The sequence below is a fragment of the Loxodonta africana genome, chromosome 10 (genome assembly GCF_030014295.1).
Source record: "Loxodonta africana isolate mLoxAfr1 chromosome 10, mLoxAfr1.hap2, whole genome shotgun sequence".
Taxonomy (NCBI): Eukaryota; Metazoa; Chordata; class Mammalia; order Proboscidea; family Elephantidae; genus Loxodonta; species Loxodonta africana.
In genome coordinates, this window is record NC_087351.1 from 47,477,586 (window position 1) to 47,497,355 (window position 19,770).

Genomic DNA, 19,770 nt, shown 5'->3' on the forward strand with positions numbered 1-19,770 from the left:
ACTTATTTAATATAAAGAAAACTTATTTCACACGAAGAGAATTTGAAGATTTATTATGATGAACTTCAACTATATACTCTTTTCCTACCTTCTGTGAACACCACTCCAATAGCCATCTTTGTATTTTAGGTGCCTAAGGCACACAAAAGAATAACCATTTGATGAATTAAGATATCTAATAATAATGCAACACATTACAAAATACAAAGACACACCACTTCAGTTCAGTAGTACTACTTTTTCATGCTGAGAGACAAAAAAGGTCAATACAACAAGGTGTAACTAATTTCAACCAATGATTCTATTATTAGTTTTTTTTTTTTTTTTTAATCCCAGAACCAGTGTTAGTGTTTCATGCAGACCTGGGTTAGTAAGTATAACTCTGGAAGAAATTTAGTGACAATTTCTGAAATATTTAGTACGAACCAGGGCAGTGTTAAGCTTGCTTATGGTTTGAGTTCCAAGCTGAGTGGCTTGCTAATTTTTAGAAAAGGATATGGAGGAAGAACAGAGGGTGTTTTGGTTGACACTTTGTCTTACCTTCAGATAAACAGAACTGATATTTAATGATCTAAAGAGGGAAAATAAAATAAATGAAACAATCATAAGGAGTGCAAGGTATTACAGAATAGGAAGGCCACAAGTTATTTTCTTACTGATTTCTTCAAAATTAGTTAACTGTAAAAATGCAGTACCCTCTTACAATCTTCAAATATTGTTAAAGTGTATTTACTACTTGTAAATTGGACAGTTATTTTAGCTTTATTTTTAAGATTACAGATGAAGAGGCAATATTCTTGGTCATCAAATCTGATCCTCTAAAGTTCAGAGAGAATACAAGCTCAACTTGTGTTTCTTTTGCAGGAACTTCAGTAATGATTCCATGAGACACAATAGTCACTGTCCGTTATCTCAAGTGAAATGTGGTGCATGTACTTTTATGAAGACTGTTGAGTTTTAAAGGAATGGCATTTAAGTAAAATCAAGTACAAATCAAATTTACAGGCCAAATTCAAATACTAAACTGTGATGAATAATCTGTATATTTCAATGACTGGGATTTTTCCGCCAAGTTTTCTATTATTTTAAGAGTTTTTAGAACAAAAGGGTATTGCATTTCAAGTTCCAATAACTACAAGTAACTAATACTTGCTTTTAATCTTACCAGCATCAGATGGTAAATGATGGTAGGGAGCTGGAGAAAAAACCTGTGCTGCAAAATCTTCGAATGTGGTTGGTTCTAAATGGTGCTGAACGATCGTTTGCAGGTATCGCGCTCTCTCCTCATAGCTGATTTCCTTTAGTTAAGGATCAACTTAAATGCAGCTCGCATCAGAAAAGAATGGATCTCATCAACAAGTATTACTACTAGTGCTAAGTCATTACCTCTTAAGAAATTCGAGTATGTTTTTTTTTAAGAGTAAAAATAAATTACAGTTTTTAACGTAAGTTTACTCTTCAGCATATGACTACAAATAATGGCTTAATAGGGAGATATTTATTAGAAAATCATTATAATAATACTAACCTGTTGGCAGAAAGAAAGGTAAGAGTTTACTTAAAAAAGGATTCAACTGCTATGAGGTCAGCCTAGGGCTCATCTTGTTAATCAGTTTTGATCTGCAGATTTACTCTCAAAAGCTATACAATAAATATTATGAGGATGCTTAAGATACTGTGTCCAAATTCTGTTATTTTTATCTGTAAAGATTTATTGTGAAAAATTCCTGCATATCTTCTTTTTCTAAATACCCTGTATTTTCTCAACAATTGTTCTCATTTTGAATGGAATACTACTGTTGCTGTAATCCCCGAATAACTCCATGTGGTTAAGATAAATATGTAGCTGAATCTGTATGTCAAAAAAAAAAAATACCTAGTCAATTATAACACAGAAACAAGCAGGAATATTTACAAAGAGTCCACAGGACTTCTAAATACTGGCTAACAAAGCATCTACAGGGCACTGACACTGACAGAAAAATACTGTACTTCTCTTTCACCACATTTTCTTCTCTGATATTATTGACAAGCAACCAGTACCTTGAACTGTTGTTGCTTTTGAACAACCCACTCCAGGCTTCCTGTTTCAGCAGGCCTGATTGTGCTGTTAGCACAGAGAGGGTGAGAAAGAGAGAGAATATTTCTGTTGTTCACGAAAGCAACTATGGAAATGGCTGTCAAAATGTAGAGCAGCAGGCAGCAACATACAATTATCAGGAAAAACTCACATGCTGACTTCATGTCGTATAGTTCCTGAACTGAGAAATCAGTTAACCTTTCTTCTACAACTTTGAGAAGTTTTCCTGATGAACTCAGTGTGCTATGTTGATAGGCTTTACATAGACATTTAAATAAGTATGAAGGATAATTAAAAATTGCCTATTGGTTCTTCTTTTCTCACTGAATTCTTTCCAAAGCCTATTTTAGTATTTTCCCCTGAAAATTGCTTATTCTCATTTTGAAAAAAAAAAAAAAAATTACAGTTCAATTATTACAGTTCTATAATTCCAAAAACTGTAGACCAGCTTTACAGCCAACACCAAGAAAAATAATTTTAGAGGAAGATAACTTAATTAAAAATAATTGATAATTCAATGGGAGGTACCTTAGCCTGTTACATTTACAAAGAATATTGATTAAGAAGACAAAAAAGCATAAAAGTTGAACACATGACTATCTTCATTATGCATCTGACTTAAGATGAATCTGATTTAAAAACAACTTACATACTCTCCTCTTGTATTACTATTTTACATATCAAATATTGAAATAATCTCAATTTCAATTCTTTGCAATCCATTATTTTCAATTCTTGTCAGTGGGAATGAACTTCAAAAGAATTTTACTTCTAAATGGGTAGCAATAGGACAAGATGCTAAAATGCAACATGAAGGATTTTATGGAAGGATAATATAGACATTTTTTAGTCTGAACACAGAAAAATCATATAGCACACTTTTAAGGAGGGTATATGGTTGTAAATGGGAGAGGATGAAACTGATGGTTCAATCTAAATAATACCACATATCTCACAACTTGTTGGAAAGTACTTTTTTCATTGGGGGAGATTCACAGCTGCCGAATTTTCTGCAGTTAATAGAGTCCTTTGATTCACAGCAGTGCCCCTTGTACAAAAAATACTGGCCTTTGTGTATTACCAGAAACTAATTTTCTATTTGGCTGAAAAGGGAAAAATGGGGTTATTGCTTCTCCCTCCTACAGAGCTTTTCATTATGCCTGATGCACTCAACTTCTAAGCTCTTCTGAGAAAAAAAATAACTGAAGAGGCAAGAGGTAGAAAAATGAGCTTGTTAGCACATTAGAAGTGAAGTATCTTGGTGGGCCCTAGAAATTCCCAGTGGTGTGTTAACTTATCACTCTATGCATGCTGGCACTGATAGTCTCCCAATTGATCACTCTCTTTTCGCACCAAAGGTGCTGCCAGGAAGCAAAGGCTGAAGGCCCACAGGAGAACAGTCTGCTATCAAAACAAGCTGTTTTTAAAAGTCTGCTTGAATGGGCAAAATGCTTCATGAAAAGTAGGGTGGAGACACCTACCTGCTTTTAAAATGCTCTACTTTCAGAGGGTCTATAAATGAAATATTTCACTTTATCTTATTAAGTGTTTACACAAAAATTAGGCAGAAAGAAAGCAGATGTTAATATTTCTAAAGTAGGAAGGACATTTCCAATGTATAAAATTTATCAAAGCAAGAAAATGAATATATAGATAGGATACATTTTGGAGGGCAATTCTATTTCACTATACAAGAGGAAATTAAAAAAAAAAAAAACGAAGAAACCCCGATACACAGCTATATGAAACTAAAATTATGCAAATGAGGTTACTTTCCAGATATAATGTACACATTTTGTATAACAATGCATGATTATGTAATAAAATTACAATGAACCTTCAATAGTGGAAACAATGTTTTCTAAACTAATATTAAAAAGTTCTAGTATAGGTGAGAGAGTGAGGGAAAACAATCATTTAATGGTTGAATTTAAATGAAAAAAATGCAGTGCTCATTACATATTATGGTAGGCTAATGCCTGAAGTTTTCTTTTTGTGGGAGTTGTCATGAGAAAACATTGTTAGCTTTGTAAATAATTATAGTTTAAGGTAACTCACTTTGGAAAAGCTAAACATTTTTTATGAATTTCCAAGTTTGGATGTAGTCAAATACACAGCAACAATAGCCACACAATCTATAGTATTTTTTTCTCTTTTTGATACTGAACATGCTAATAAAAATCATTTGATGAGGGGGACTTTTACCTGGTAGGAATCTTTAATACAGACATACATACATTAAAAAGACATAATGAATTCTAAGTACTTAAAACACAGTCCTGAGTCCACAAACAAGGTGTTTTTTGTGATTGAGATAATGACAAAGTTCCAAACAGTGCTGTTAGCATCTGCAATTGTAACCACAATCCAAAGCGGTTAATTCCTATATCTCCTTATAATAGGTTAGACTCTTATTCCTTAAAAGGCAGCTCTCTAGGGAAGAGTTATTAGTACCAACAAATTGAGTGGCATACACAAACTCAATGGCTAGCAACAACAGGGCAACTTAAGCTATACTCCTACTGTGAGTACGTGTTGCCATTGGCACTGAAATTAAAAAAAAACTGCAATGTGTGAGATGATAAACAAGTAAAAACAAAGTAACAAAAAAATTCAGAACAAAAATTTAAAGAACAGGTCTAAGTTGAGTTACAAAAGTTTTTGTTGTAAATTCAAAACAATACGAGTTGATGGGGGAGGGAGGAGGAAGGAACTAGCTAATAAAAATCATTTGATGAGGGGGACTTTTACCTGGTAGGAATCTTTAATACAGAACTAGCCAATCAAAAGAAATAACACACAGGTGCTACAATCACAGCACTGTAATTATCCACTAATCCTCCTTCCTACTACTTTCTGCAAAAGCAAAAAGGGAAAAAGGAATATTACTATTCTAAAAATAATGAGAAATATGTATTTTCTATAACATAAAGAGTTTATACTTATTCTGCACTTTACTAATATTAATATTATTATACATTTTAAGTAACTACTTTTAATTTTAAGCTTATATATGAAATTATTTACGGCACTCTGCCTCCGTGTCAAGACCAGCTGCCAAAAAAGTAGGGGTTCAATTTCAGCGTGGTCTTGGTAAGATATGAATTCTTTGTGCTGCAGTTTATCCACATGTTAAATGGGGATATACCACTTACTCCTAGTCTCTTGACAGAGATGTTGAAGATAAAGGATACAAATACAGAGTAACCCAAAAGTTCCTCTACATCTGTCCTGGCCTTTGGCTCAAGTCTCTGTAAATAGCTGTCTCCAAGGGAACAATTATCAATATCAGTTTAGGAAATATACCTCTATTCATGTGCAAGAATTTTTTTAATTTTTCTTATCTGTGGTATGTACAGAAGGACTTTTGACTTCTTCCCAATGTGAGGAAACTGATTTCTCATGGGAGAAAAGGCACAAAATGAAGAAAAGATACCTCAGAAAGTCAATTAGTACCAAGTATTTCACTTTTACTAACATATAGGGAGAATAGTAGATTTGGTTTTAAAGAAGCAACAACTTTTTATTCTCCATAGAATTTTCTAAACAGTATAATCTGGTAATTGGGAACAGCTTTTACTGTCAGGCAACACAAGCTTTCAGCTTTGTGACACTTTTCAGCATTCCCAGTAGGCTGTATAAATATCTAGCTCACATGTAATCTGTGACCAGTCTGAAAGAAGTGGAAATTATGTGTGTATAGATGCATATATGTATGCTGCACAGAACAAAAACAAGTATTCTCAAGAGTAATATTTCAAAAGTGCTAAAAACATTTTAAAACATGGAATTACATCAGCATCTCAGGTATTACAATGATAATGAATAACATACAGAATCGCATTCAACAGAAATTGTCCAAACTCATTTTATGATGAGAAATCTGAGCAGTTAAATGACATAGCTAGATAGTAGAAGGTCTAAAATTTTACTGATTTAGAAAAATAGGTAAAATTTGGCTTTATAAACAACTTTTCAGGAAGGCCTTAATATAAACAAAGATCGTATCAAGTTTATTTTCTCACATAAAAAGAATTATAAAAACTATAATTATAAGCAGATATTAAAGACTTACAACATGGTTAAATTAATTCTCTTAAATTCAGGTTTGTTTTATTTCCTAAACAAGAAAAAACTATTGGCTCCTTTTATTAGTGAAGACAAAAGTGTTTGTATCTATGGTCAGCTGCATAGCTTCGGGGATTTTAAGGATCATTCTGAAATTATAATTTAGGGAGCATGTGTCTACACTCACGTGGCTTCTTTGTGGTTTCAGCACTTAAGAATTTCACCTTCCTTTTCTGTATACATGATTCCAAGAACAGCAATTGCAGGACAAGGGCAAGTTCCAACAGTAAAAATCACTTAGAAATTTTGCCTACTGACTTAAAAACTGGAATGCAACTAAGTTCAGCAGATAAGAACCAACTGCTCAATATTCATAAAGTTTGCAAGCTAGTTGTTAAATCACTGGTAGTTTGAAATTGGCTATGGGGGAGTATTTATATCAAAGAAATCAGTGAATAACACAAATCAGGGTCTCCCCCTGCCCTGGAGGATCAGTTGTTAAATACTGTATGCGCGCCTCTTTCTCCAGCTTGTTCTCCTAATAGACTATATTTTCTTTAGAAAAAATTTCTGTCCCTGATTCTTGGAAGCAGATTTTAGTCATCCTTGTATGTTTTGTATGTTAGCATTTCACTTTATAGAGACCAGCAGTCCAGCCAATAATCTTCATGTTACTTAAATTTTAATTGTTAATTTACCTGGATGCACCATGTGGTTTTTTACATTTATGTTTCCAGCAGCTAACATAGGGCTCATTAGTACTCAATGGCTTTATAAATGAAGAAAGTTGGTTTGATGTCTGTTATGCTAACATACCAAGTTCTTAATTCCAACTTGGCTCCCTTGAATCAAATGTAGGTTGGCAAATACAGTTGGGAGTTTCCTAGAATTGGATATATATAGAGAGGGCTTGAATCTTACTTGTGAGAAGTGTTTGCTTCCACCCCTTCCCATGATCTTGAGGATCTTCTCTGGAACAAGAAAAAGTGAATACAGCACAACATACAAATATGTAGGGTGTAACATTTAAGAGAAAAGGAAACTGATAAATACTTCTAAAGAAGAAATTTCATAAATCTTGAAGTATTTACAGCTTAATACCATCAGGAAACACAAGCTTTGAGCTTTGTGATAATTTTCAGCATTCCCAGTAGGTTGTGTAAATATCTAGCTCACATGTAATTTGTGGCCAGTCTCAAAGAAGTGGAAATTGTGTAGGTATTGAAATAAGCATTGAAATAAACACTTTGCCCACTGGTTGTGACAATTTTCAATTTAAAGAAATTTAAAGATTTTTCATAAATTCTACAATAGTATGAGACAATGTCTTTAAATTAATTTATGTGGACATCTATAGAGAAGGGATAAAAGGAAAACATTTTTAAGAACATCTCTACAGATAAAAATCAAATAAAGGGTAATTTCAAAACCATTTCAGGCAGATTTCAAAAACTGCTCTGTATATCATAAGAATAGCAGTAATAATACCAGCGAAAATTAATACTTGAAAGTTTAAACATTTAGTTTTTTAAAAATAGCCATCTCAAGAGGGACTATCCCAAGACAAGGCATCATTTATCAAGGACAGTTTGAACAAGAGGTAGGAAACATCCGCAAACATTACTTTCAGGAAACTTAGCAAAATCAGCAAACTGTTTATTCAGCAATAAGGCTTGTCTTGATGAAGAGTACAAACAGATTTGTTTGGAAAAACAAAGCTGTTGACTGGCAGAATTGGTATAGGACTTTGGTCTTTTAATTAATAGTCTAGTGCTCATTCTACTACCAATCTCAATGACCTGGGTATTGTGGTGGGGGGGAGGGGGGTATGTTAGGCATTTCATTAGCTCAAGGACGGTCAAAACAAAAAATACTAGCTTAGATTCTAAGATCAGCAATTTTTGAAAGGTAGCTATTTATATACTAAAATAGTAAATTCACAGGAAAAATCCTCTATGGGCACTAAAATAAAAATGAAAAAAACAAACCACATTTGGTGTTTTAGCTTTAAAAGGCCTTGAAATGTCTTGAAAAAATAATAAAGAACAGGAATTTTATTGAGATATAGGTAACAGCTAGATTTATTTTGCAAGTACATCTCAAAGATAACATGGCTGTTATCAGTAATAAAGTAGAATATTTTCCTGAAATATATAGGGTAATTAGGTATCCCATGGACTAATGGGCATTGTTCATTTGAAAGACAGAAGTAAACTATACTCTTTACCTTATATATTAAGATCAGTAAGAAATAATTTACTGGGGGCTGGGGGGAGGGAAGGAAACTATATTTCTTTCCCACAGCTAATTTCTTCAAGGAACATGTACTTTAGAGTTCATATACAGTAAAAATAAAATTCCCATAAATAACATGAATCTTGGTATTAATACTGTTTCATTTATGCCATGTTAAAAATTCTTCTGAAAGTCTGCAACAGGTTATGATAAACTATTGTCTATGATTTTTATGATGCCTTACACTAATGAAATCCTTTAGTAGTTGATACTATCTACACCATGAAGAAAAGCTGTGATTTGTCAGAGTAGACAAAACTGGGCTTTAATCCATCCTTTTAACCATATTGCCAAGTCTATATTGTTTTCACTGCGTCTCAATTAGGAGACAGGCAGGACACCTGGTACTTCTTTATCTAAGTCCCATGGGCTGCCAGATGACTCAAAATCCATAACAGGTGCTAAGGCAGTGTGAGGATAGCCCTATTATGGAAAGTCGGAGTTGAATAAAATTTGGACCATATATAATTGCTCATAAATCAGTCAATTACTAAATGAAAATGTTAAGCAAAGGCTGATAAGCTCAATTCTACCAAAGTTCATGTAAATAGATCTGAAAAGATTAATATTAAATAAATAGGATTAAAAATTTAAACCTACCAAAAGGTTCTGAAAATCCTTTCCAATTTAATAATCTAATAATCACTGGTGGTTTGCAAAAAGCACCAATATGATTATCAAATAAGTATATCTATTCCACTTTCATGAAAGTTGTATGGAACAAAACATCTAAAAGAAAAACTAAGTTACCTGGATTTCATATTTAATGAAACTGAAGTTTTGTACTATCGTTCTTGATAAGATCTACTTTAAAGTATTACCATTAATTTAGTAATAACGGGACTTTCATAGTAGAAACTGCTTCAGAATCACTAGTATTAGAGTACGGGTTTAAAAAACACTGGCGGAATACTAGAAACATCATTTTGTGTTGCTCCTTTTCGGAACAAACATTTCAGTACATAACAGTTGAGGAAATGAATGTATGTGTATGAACTAAATACTAAACTTGGGCCTTGTCTGAAGATTACAAAAAAGAAAAAAAAAAAACCAAACAATTGAAATTTTACAGTGCACAATTACTTAAATATTATCTCTACTTAAATGTGGACTAATTTAATTATGATTTTATTTAAATGCCATAATTATCGGGAATACGAAAAAGGGTGATTTTATTATCATAGTAAGCAGTAACAAAGTACAGCAAACTGTCATTTAAGACAGTGTCATAGAATCTACGATAAGCAGTATATTGGCTTAAACTAATGCACTATATGCCCCCAAGGGAATGATAGGCTTAGAGACTGGACTTTAACATCAAAATCTATCCATTAATCTTGACTTAAATATAATCTATTCTGCAGTAAAAGGAAGAACGGGCATTCAATGAATTACTGGTTTTGAAATATTGCACTTGTGCCCATTTACTAAATCACTTAAGGGGATATGAGGAGATGGAATACTAGTAATTTTACCGACTGTTGCTAATTTTACAAAACCTGCATTTGATTTTCCCCCAATTTGGCAAGAGCACCTGATTTAAAAAAAATTATAAAGTTTTCCTAAAACGCCTCTCTTAGGTCCTGAGCGCCTGGAAACAAACATATTTAAATAAACGTATTTAAGAATATGTTGCATAAATTACAATACTGTAAGATAATTTAGCCAATTTAAATTCAACTAAATAAAAGAATCATCTATGGAACTATCTGACTGTGAGGTCAGGACAGTATTCTTTGAATTTTTTTTTAAGGTTGTAATCATTGTTTCTTTGCATCAGAATGACCAATTGCTTCTTAACTAGACTGATCAGAAGAAAATGGAAAGGCCAAGAGGAGTCTTTATAAACATATCAGGGTATACAATGTTTCACAAATAAGGAAAACAGCCCTCAAATTTTTTAAGATACCTCAGATAGGCAGAATCCAATGTGTGAGATAACCATCCATGTCTGGAATAGTTATAAGCTAATCATTTAAATGTTAAACCCAGTATTTAATAGACATTCTATCTTTAGTATATTATTTTAGCACTTGCAATTGCTATGTATTAAATTAATTTACATTTCTATATTAATGCAGTTTATATGTGTTCAGACATTATCTGGAAATTCTAAAATGCAAAGAGTAAAGAGAAGTAATTTGAATTTGTCTTTAGACCTACCTGATATGTAAAAAGTGGTGTTTTTTAATCCACTCTTTCCCTCATTTAAAAATTTTATAAAGATAAAAAGTACATTATTTTCATCTAAACATAAAAAATATTATAAAGCAAGTCCTACTTTTGCCCTGCTATAACCTGAAGGGCTGAAAATACATACATGTTAACAAGGAATTACTACAGGTGGTTACTTAGATATATTCATTTGCTTTCTTTCTGATAGTAGCTATGTGCTAACTAAAAGTCAACACTCCTATCAAGAGAGTAAGTAAATGTAGAAACACTGGTTCTACAATAGCTATTTTTGCTCCTTCTCTTTTCTGAACAGCAATTAGTAAAGCAACCCTTTCCCCTCCTCCCTAGTGCTGTCAAGCTGTTCAGAGCAGTTTGTGACTCGACAATGGTACCATTGTGAATGCTCTCTGGGCTTCCTTCCCACAGAGAGTTAAATGGGCAGTTCCTGCTGCCCATGATTGGTGTCCAGTGAAATAATACTCAAGAGCCAGGTTTTATCAGCTTCACGCCAAAGAAGTGAAGCCAGGGAACCCAAGCCTTCATATCATACTGGACCATATGCCAACCCTGATGGCCCCAAAGGTTTATCACTAAGAATCAGGATCCATCATGTCCCTTGTGAAATTTCACTTCACATACCTTATGTGAAATGCAAAGCTTCACTAAAAACCAACCTTCTTTACAATCGGCATGAACAGATGGACGGTAACAGTGGTTTGGCAAGCAAAAGTTAAGATTTAAATAGGCTGTATTTTAGTGTTTGAAAGAAAAAGCAGTTAGAAGAAAATGGAGAGACTTGTGACCCATAGTTTAATTGTAATTCCAGTATTGAGTTATTAAAAATTCAACAGCAAAAGCCCTCATGTTTAGCAAAAGGAAAAAAAATAGATTAAAAACACTGCAATTCCTATGTCAAATAGGGTTAAAAACTAATTTCAGCCTTACGTCCTTTACTTTTTGGTTTCTGAAATCCCCAAATAGCATCTGAATCTACTGCTATTTTTATATTAAACAAAGAGTAAAACATGCACAGTATGTAATAGGTGTGGTGAATAATAAATTCAGCATACCAGTGCACCCTCATCACAAACAACAACACAGGGATCTAAAAGAGAAAAAATATCTCTGTTCTAGCACAGGTTGAGAAGTTAATAAAAATGAAGGAGAAAAAAAATTTTCGTTGCTTTTAGGGAATAGTTTGTCCACGCCCTGATGGAGTTTTCTATCTTCCTTCTGGTGTACTGTGATATGACCCAACTGTCTAGATTGGCATATGTGGACCATACTGTCACACTGGATTTGACAAAACAGATAAGATGGTGGTAGAGCTTTCTTTTCCTCTGGTATTTTTGTCATGAAGACAATGTACTCTAAGAACAGAATAAAAGTACTTCCTTTATCTATAACATCTAAAAGTATGATAATGTAAAAAAGTACAATAACGTGTAAAAGTACTTTACAGGGAAAGTGTAAAGAAGGATTGTTATGCAGGAATGAGGAGTCTATCATGAAATGTAGGAATTATGAAAATCTCAACTGTTCTTTTTAAAATGCCAAACAGGTGTAAACATTATCAAACATTTAGAGACCCTCTTAATCTCATTAAGAAAAACAGGACTAATTAACAACTTGGCTTAGCAATTACTATATAACTAATTATTACAAAAAAGAATATTCAAATAATTGTCTAATAAACTAAGTTACCTTGGGAAGGCTTTACTAGAAAAAGAAAAAAAAAATTGAACTGTAAGTGTTCTCATATTCAACATGTAAAAATCAAACAAAAGCAGAAGGAATTGTCACTTAAGATACTGGTTGCCATATTATTGAGAGTAACACAAAATCAAGCCTAAATTGGTTTTCTTTCTGCTTGACTCCATTATCTGACTTTGACTTATTTCTTGATCCTCATCTGCTACTACTCTTCCCTTTGCCTAATACCACCCAAAAGAACTGAGCTCCTTGTATTTCTTGACCACATTACACTCTTATGCCTCCATGCCTATTCCCTACCTCTGAGAAATTCTTTCCTGATATTTACTGCCTGGCAAAGTCCCACATATAATTAGTAAAACATGCTACCTTTGTAAAAAGCCATTCCTAATTTCTACTCCTCACCTTCCTTCCCCACTTAAAATTAATCACTTTCTATTCTGTTACCATTCTACTTTGTATATATCACTATTGCTGGACTCTCATCAGATGAGTGCCAATCATTCATTTACTCATCAGGCTCTCTTTTACCCTTTGCCAGACTGTAAACCAAACCAAATCCTTTGCCATCAAGTCAATTCCGACTCATAGGGACCCCACAGGGTTTTTGAGGCTGTAAATCTCTATGCAAGCAGATTGCCACATCTTTCTCCCATGGAGCTGCTGGTGGTAAGCTCCTTTAAAGCAGTGACTCTTTCTTTCTATCCCTAGCTTTTCTCTCACAGTGTTTCTCATATAGTGGGGTAGCCAATATTGAGTGAATAAATGAATGATCCAAAATTGCTTAGCAAACTTCTTTGTGTGTGTGTGTGAATATAGCTTTTTAAAATATTTATATTTGTCATTAGTGCATTAAGTTCTGCCTCCTTCTTGGGGGAACACCAAGCTATATTCTCCCTAAGACAATCTCTGTCACTGTCATCAGGTAAGGGGAGTCTTATCTAACTTTTCACCCTAACAGATTCACCCTTCCCCTTACATGTAGGGGGGAAACCCCCACTGATTACTTATCTCTGAAAATTACCTTCACTAAACTACAGTGCCATCTAATAAAAATATTCTGATTAATCAGTCAAAACATAATACCCTTGTGTGTGTATGCTTTTCTGACTTGTTCATGTATCAGAGGAAATGTCTGTTACCAACCCAGCATGCTCTTGAAGCCGTAGCCTAGTCTAACATAAACCACAAAGTAAGAGTTACTACAATTAAAGGAAATATTTGGAGTTTTCCATTCTTTGAAAATATCCAGGCTAATTATAAACTGCTAAAGCACAGACAATAGAAATACGAGTGGGTTTATTACTAAGGTACATTGACAAAGGAGAAAATTTCTGTTAAAAAGAAAAGATAGGTAAAAATCCATCCATCCATGAATCCATTTACCATGTCCTATTATAACAAATTACTGGCCACCTATCATGGGCGAAGCACTATGCTGAAGTTAGTAAAACAAGGATGGTAAGATTTGTTGACACACATGGCAAGTTTTATAACAAAATGTTAGGAAACAGTGTGAGCAATTAAATTTGCTTACTGAAGGAAGGTTTTTGTTTTTTTTTTTAAACAAAGGCTAATTTTATTTGCATCCTAAAGATGAATATATTGGGCTGAAAAAAAGTAAAGAAGGGCATTCTTGGGGCAAAAACATGGGCCTGAAATTGGAAAAGAACATTCAAGGATGATGAATATGGTTTAGCTGGACACATACATATCCTATGTATCAATGTGGAAGGAGACAAAGGGAGTAATGAGGGAGGAGGGGGTGGAACTGGGAAAGAGTACAAAGCTGTAATGAGACAAAGCTACAGTGAGAAATATGAGGCTGGGGTAGTAGGAAAGTAAGCTAACAGAAGTGCTTACAGGTAGTTAAAGAATTTAAACTTGCAGCAGTCAAGAGCCATCAAAAGACTTTTAATATGTTTAGATTTCTGTTTTAGAGTAATATTTCCAGGGTCAATGTAGAGAACAGTAATAATGATAACATAATCAACTACCACGTAGTTACCATTTACTGAACTACATGACAGACACTGCTTAGTGCCACATGTGGATAACTTCATTTAATCCTTACAATAATCCTGAATTTGGCACTATTATTCTTTTTACAGCTTAAGAAAAAATACTTAGACACAAAGGCTGTGACATATTTAGTAAGTGGGTCTGACTCCAAAGCCCAAGCTGATTTCTAAACAATCAGCTTTTTGGACAGCCTATCCTTATCAATACTATCTTCCAAGGAAATGATCTACAAAAGATAATAGATACAGAAAAGTATGTAGTTTCTCAATAAACTCATTTTCTTCTAACATGAAATGGCAGCAATATTGATGGGCCCCCTAAGAGGTTTTATACTGTTCTATCATATTGAATGGCAAATTGCATTAGCAGAGCCAATCAATTACATTTCATTTAGTTTTGGCTCTTATATTTTTGCAACAGGTTCTTTACATTTGAACATTAGAACTGCAGGGACAACAAATTGTGACTAATTGAAGAATGATCATTGACTTCTGGTAATTTGTCCGATAAAGTTAAACAGAAACCTAATTCTGGCATTTAAGAAACAGTCAAATCTTAAACAGATTAGAAAAATCAAATAATATTGGTTGTGGTAGCAAAAAATATAAAACTGAGGTATAAAGTGTTCTTTAAAGATGCCATTTAACTGTATAAAATCCCCCATACTGTATATTTCAGATTATGTATATATTATATACATAGATACAAGGAGCCCCAGTGGCACAGTGGTTAGGCACTGGGCAACTGAGTGAAAACGTCAGTGGTTGGAACCCTCCAGCCACTCTGCAGGAGAAAGATGTGGCAGTCTGCTTCTTTGAAGATTTACAGCCTTGGGAACCCTATAGGGCAGTTCTACTTTGTCCTATAGGGTCTCTATGAGTCAGAATCGACTTGAAGGCAACTTTTTTTGTTAAATATACATATATACATACATAGAAAACCCCAAAATATAATTTATAAGAATTATAACAGACATGCTGTCTTCTATCTACTCAAATCCCACCCTTTGAGGCCCAGATCATCTATTGAATTTTCTACACATTCTTTCCACATCTTCTTTCATCAAGATAACTTCTTCCTTGGAACTCCCACAGCATTTTATCTGTAACCCTACTATGACACTTACATTTTACCTTATATTGTAATTATTAATGTACATGTTATTCTGTCTCTTAGATTATAAATTTATTGAGGGCAAAGTTAACATCTGATTTTTCTTTGCATCCTTCCCAAAATCTTTACCAAGGCACTACCACATAAATGATCAATAAATATTTCTGAAAGAAAAAAATAGTACACAATTCTATTCCTCGACCTGGTGGTGGTTAAGCTGTAATTATTCACTATATAGTAAGTTTATGATTTATGTAACTTTTTCAAATTGTTCTATAATAAAAAAGTTTATAAAAAATTAAAGACATGATTACATACTGTAACTTCTGAAAAATTTTATATACAACAAATCTACATTAAAAAACAGTACATGCACAATAGCATCATATTTAACATTGTACACTCAGAAGCCATAGTTAAAATATTTCTAGGATCAAAATAAATAATTGCTTTAAGATTTTTATTTAAGAAATGGGATCATGATTCTAAAAGTCATGCAATTAATGCTTTGGAATTACTGTTCCCACTGCAAAAACAAACAAAATACAAACCAAAAACACTCACTCTTTCAACAGGTAACTAATAAATGAAGGCTAAGATCAAACTAGAAATACCCTTCAGGTCAAATCATTACCCAAAATCCGCCTACTCTTCCTCCCCAGTGTTGTGTTTCAATTCTAATTGCATGATCAAACCAATAAAGGATCAAAAAAAGAAAAAAAAATAAGTACCTAGCCGACAAAATCAGAGGTTGCAAGAAAATGTTTTTCAAGTATAAGTAATGCAAGCAACGACAATTGAAGGAAAGGTTTCAAAGCCTGAAAGACAGTCATCAATACTGACAGATTACTGTAATTCTGGCTGCCAGCATGATCGATTTGAGCAGCATATGACAATCAATATTGTCCTCATTTAGTGGACAACATTAGATTCATAGTTACAGAAGATGTTCCTAGGATAAAATTTAAACTGTATTTAATGACCGTAAATAGCACAATTTATGCTGTGGAATCTTAGTGGGTACTTTCATTGGGCAGAAAATAACTGACACGGCAATATAATTATTCAAATGTAATTGAGTTTATTACACTTTTTTTACCCATTCATTTTCCTTATAAGGATTAAAGTATTAACTCTGGTGGTTTTCAAAGCCTAATTCTATCTCAATTTCTGTTGTAGTTTTATGTTAATAAAACTTCATATTAAGTTTTATTGATCTGTTTTAAAATGCATGATTTGCTTTTAATAGGAATTTATCTGGATTTGTAAAAAAGTACACTTTTAAACTTATTAAATACTTCTGAACTATATATTTGTTATTTAAAATTAAAACAGATATACCTATAACTCAATATATCTTAAAATAAATATGGTTAGTCATTTATCATATAAACCTTCCTTTATAAATGAAGTAATTCAACTATGTGAAATAATTTTTCCTAAAAATTTGTAAATAATACAGAATCTTGTGGATCTTGGTGAAATATGGCTACATGTGCTTCAGATTAGCAAAGGTTAGGAGCATCTATACTATGTAATTAAATAGCATGGGAAAATAATTTTCAGATAGTTTCTAAAATTCAAGTCTCCAAGTCAAGCAAAACTTGTTTAACTCTGATTTAATGTTTTTACTTTGAGTGTCCCAAAAGTGGTTTTGCTGGTAGAAACTGTTCTACTGTTCTCAACTGTTCACGTTTACTATCTTCCATCTCAAATTACTGCTCGTCATCCTAGAATTTTCTTTAATCTGGTATCTATTAATGTCTTAGCAAGGTTAATTAATAAAAAACTTCATGAAGTAGGCCTGAAAATCTGACCCAACCAATGAACCAACCAAACATAAAAAACCAGTGAGGCTACTCCTGGAGGTCACCTTTCAGCCAAATAAAAGACTGCCTTATAAAATAAGCTATATCACCCCTGAGTAATGTATATCCTTAAACAATTAACTATACGAGACCAAATGGTCAGAATTTACCCAAAAACAAAGATGAGAAGGCAAAGAAGGGAAGGAAAGCTAAAGCAATGGAAATAGAACAAACACAATGGAAATAATGAGACTGCTGACACATTGTGAAAATTGAAACCAATGTCATGGAATTTGTATAAAAATTGTTAAATGGGAACCCAATTTTCTGTGTAAACATTCACCTAAAACACAACGAAATATTAAAAAAAAAAAAGGTAGTAAACGGTGGAGCCAGAATTCACAGTCAGGTCTTTCAATCCTGATCCAAAAGAGGAATACGAGGAATAGAATTTCAAATGTTCATGGAATCCAGACTTTCTGGGGTCACCGAGGCTGGATGAAACCCCAAAACTATTGCCCCGAGATAATCTTTAAACCTCAAATCAAAAATATCCCCTGAAGTTGTCTTTAAACCCAACAAGAGTTTAGCTTAATTAGTAAAGAACATCTACCTTGAGCACTGTGCTCTTTTAAAGAACTATCTATATGGGACCAAACTGACCACAACAATTCGAAAGATTAGACGGGGAGCTTAGGGGGCAGCAAGTTTATGTTAATGGGGGAGGAACAACTTGGAAAAGGAGGGTGAGAATGGTTATACAACTTGAAGAATGTGATCAGTGTCACTGAATTGTACATGTAGAACCTGTTGAATTGGTGTATGCTCTGCTGTATATATTTTCAACAAAAATAAATTATTAAAAAAAAAGATGCAATTCCTTGGCGTTGGGTAGAGTTGTTTTATATTAACTACAATATTTATACATAACATAGTCACTGCACAAAATAATACTACCTTACATCTGTTATTTCATTTACTAAAAAAAAAACTAAGCACATTCAAATTCATAATCTCATTTAATCCTCACAATTCTGAAATGTGTATCGCCACTGTTTTTACAGATGAATAAAATAAGGTTCAGAGATTTTGTGACTTATCAAGATCACAAGGCTGAACCCGAGCTAAAAATCAAGACTATGAATTTAGGTGTAGAAAAAAATATTAAGCCATATTCCCAACATTCTTTATTTTATACTTTTTAACTACTTTGTAAGGTATGCATTTTAAATGCTATTTGTGTTTTAGATCAGAAATAGTTTGTGTTTGGTCAATAAATTTGAGTTCCTGTTTTATGATTCAAGAAGTAGACAGAGTTTTACATCATAATCTAATCTATTTTGCACCACTTTCCAAAAATATTTAAGGCACGTTTTTACACAGGAAAGTGTAAACTCTTCCATCTGAAATGAAATGGTGGAGAACACTAAGCTTCCAGATGAACATCAGAATCAAGCAAACTGTGAGAGAGGCAAGGGTCCAAAAGTAGACAACTTCTGGGGAGCTAACGAGGTAGATAAATGTATGTTATGGGTAATCATTTGTATAGTCCAGGTAAAATCGGCTACCTTTCTGGAGATATTCAGGAGATAATAAATGGAAAAATATACTCAAGGAAATAAATGAAAACTACAATGCTTTTACGAGTATAATGATGAGATGAAAATCAAATGAATAAAAATAAAGAAAAAAATAGATTAGGAAAGTAAGAATTTGTCAGTAAGTATCCTGTTTTGTACACAGAGATACTGTATGCGGGAGTGAAACTGTAATTCCTAAAGAAGTGCATGGTGCATGTACTATGAAAATGGGAAACTGTGTGTGGGGTTCATGAATCAATCTCCTCATAGTTTATTCACAGCTAAGTGAAGCGACACTTAAGGTTCCAGGCCCCAAGGGTAAAGTAACTGACCCTGATTTCTGAGTGAGCTCAGCAGGGTTCACAAGAACTCCTAAGGGTCTTCTTGGATAGCTTCTCCTTAACGTTACCATAGTCTTCAAACCAATCAACAGACCCCATAGTCAAAGACAAGTGATGCAGGAAAAAAATTCACTTTCTCTGTGTCTGTCTTACTGAGGGGAGGGTATTACTTGCCACTGAAATTTCCTTTCAATTGGCGGGTCTACATTTAGTGGATTTCTCCAGATCTTATTCTTTGTTAATCAATTCAAAGCTTCTGAATTCTTACCATTTCACTAAAATGAGCACTTTAAATCTGTGTTTTCAACTTAAAATAAGTGAAGATATAACTGCCACAAGTAAGAAATGCTATACAAATGTCATTAAGCTTAATCAATGTACCATGCTATGATTCGTCTGTAAATACATTTCATGGTGTTGGAATACAGGAGGAATTACATATGAATCAGACTCCTTAAGTCGATTTTCATCAAAAGAAGAAAATGTGTGTGGCAGACTACCAGGTTATAATGATAAATCCATTTTATGTGGAATGGAAGATACACTATTTAAAAAGGCCTTTCTTTTAAAGTTTA

General features: G+C 33.3%; 1 protein-coding gene across 7 annotated transcripts in view; it reads right to left on the bottom strand.

Moving 5' to 3' along the window:
• Positions 1-19,770, bottom strand: part of RALGAPA1 (Ral GTPase activating protein catalytic subunit alpha 1) — a 258,926-nt gene that overhangs the window by 7,138 nt on the left and 232,018 nt on the right. For 6 of the 7 annotated variants that reach the window (XM_064292405.1, XM_064292400.1, XM_023546116.2 and 3 more), the window contains one exon: positions 1,166-1,290. In XM_064292405.1, coding sequence (XP_064148475.1) covers positions 1,166-1,290 — 125 coding nt within the window. Of the gene's footprint in view, positions 1-540; positions 572-1,165; positions 1,291-19,770 lie in introns of all 7 variants that reach the window. The other variant, XM_064292401.1, reaches the window with a different exon arrangement.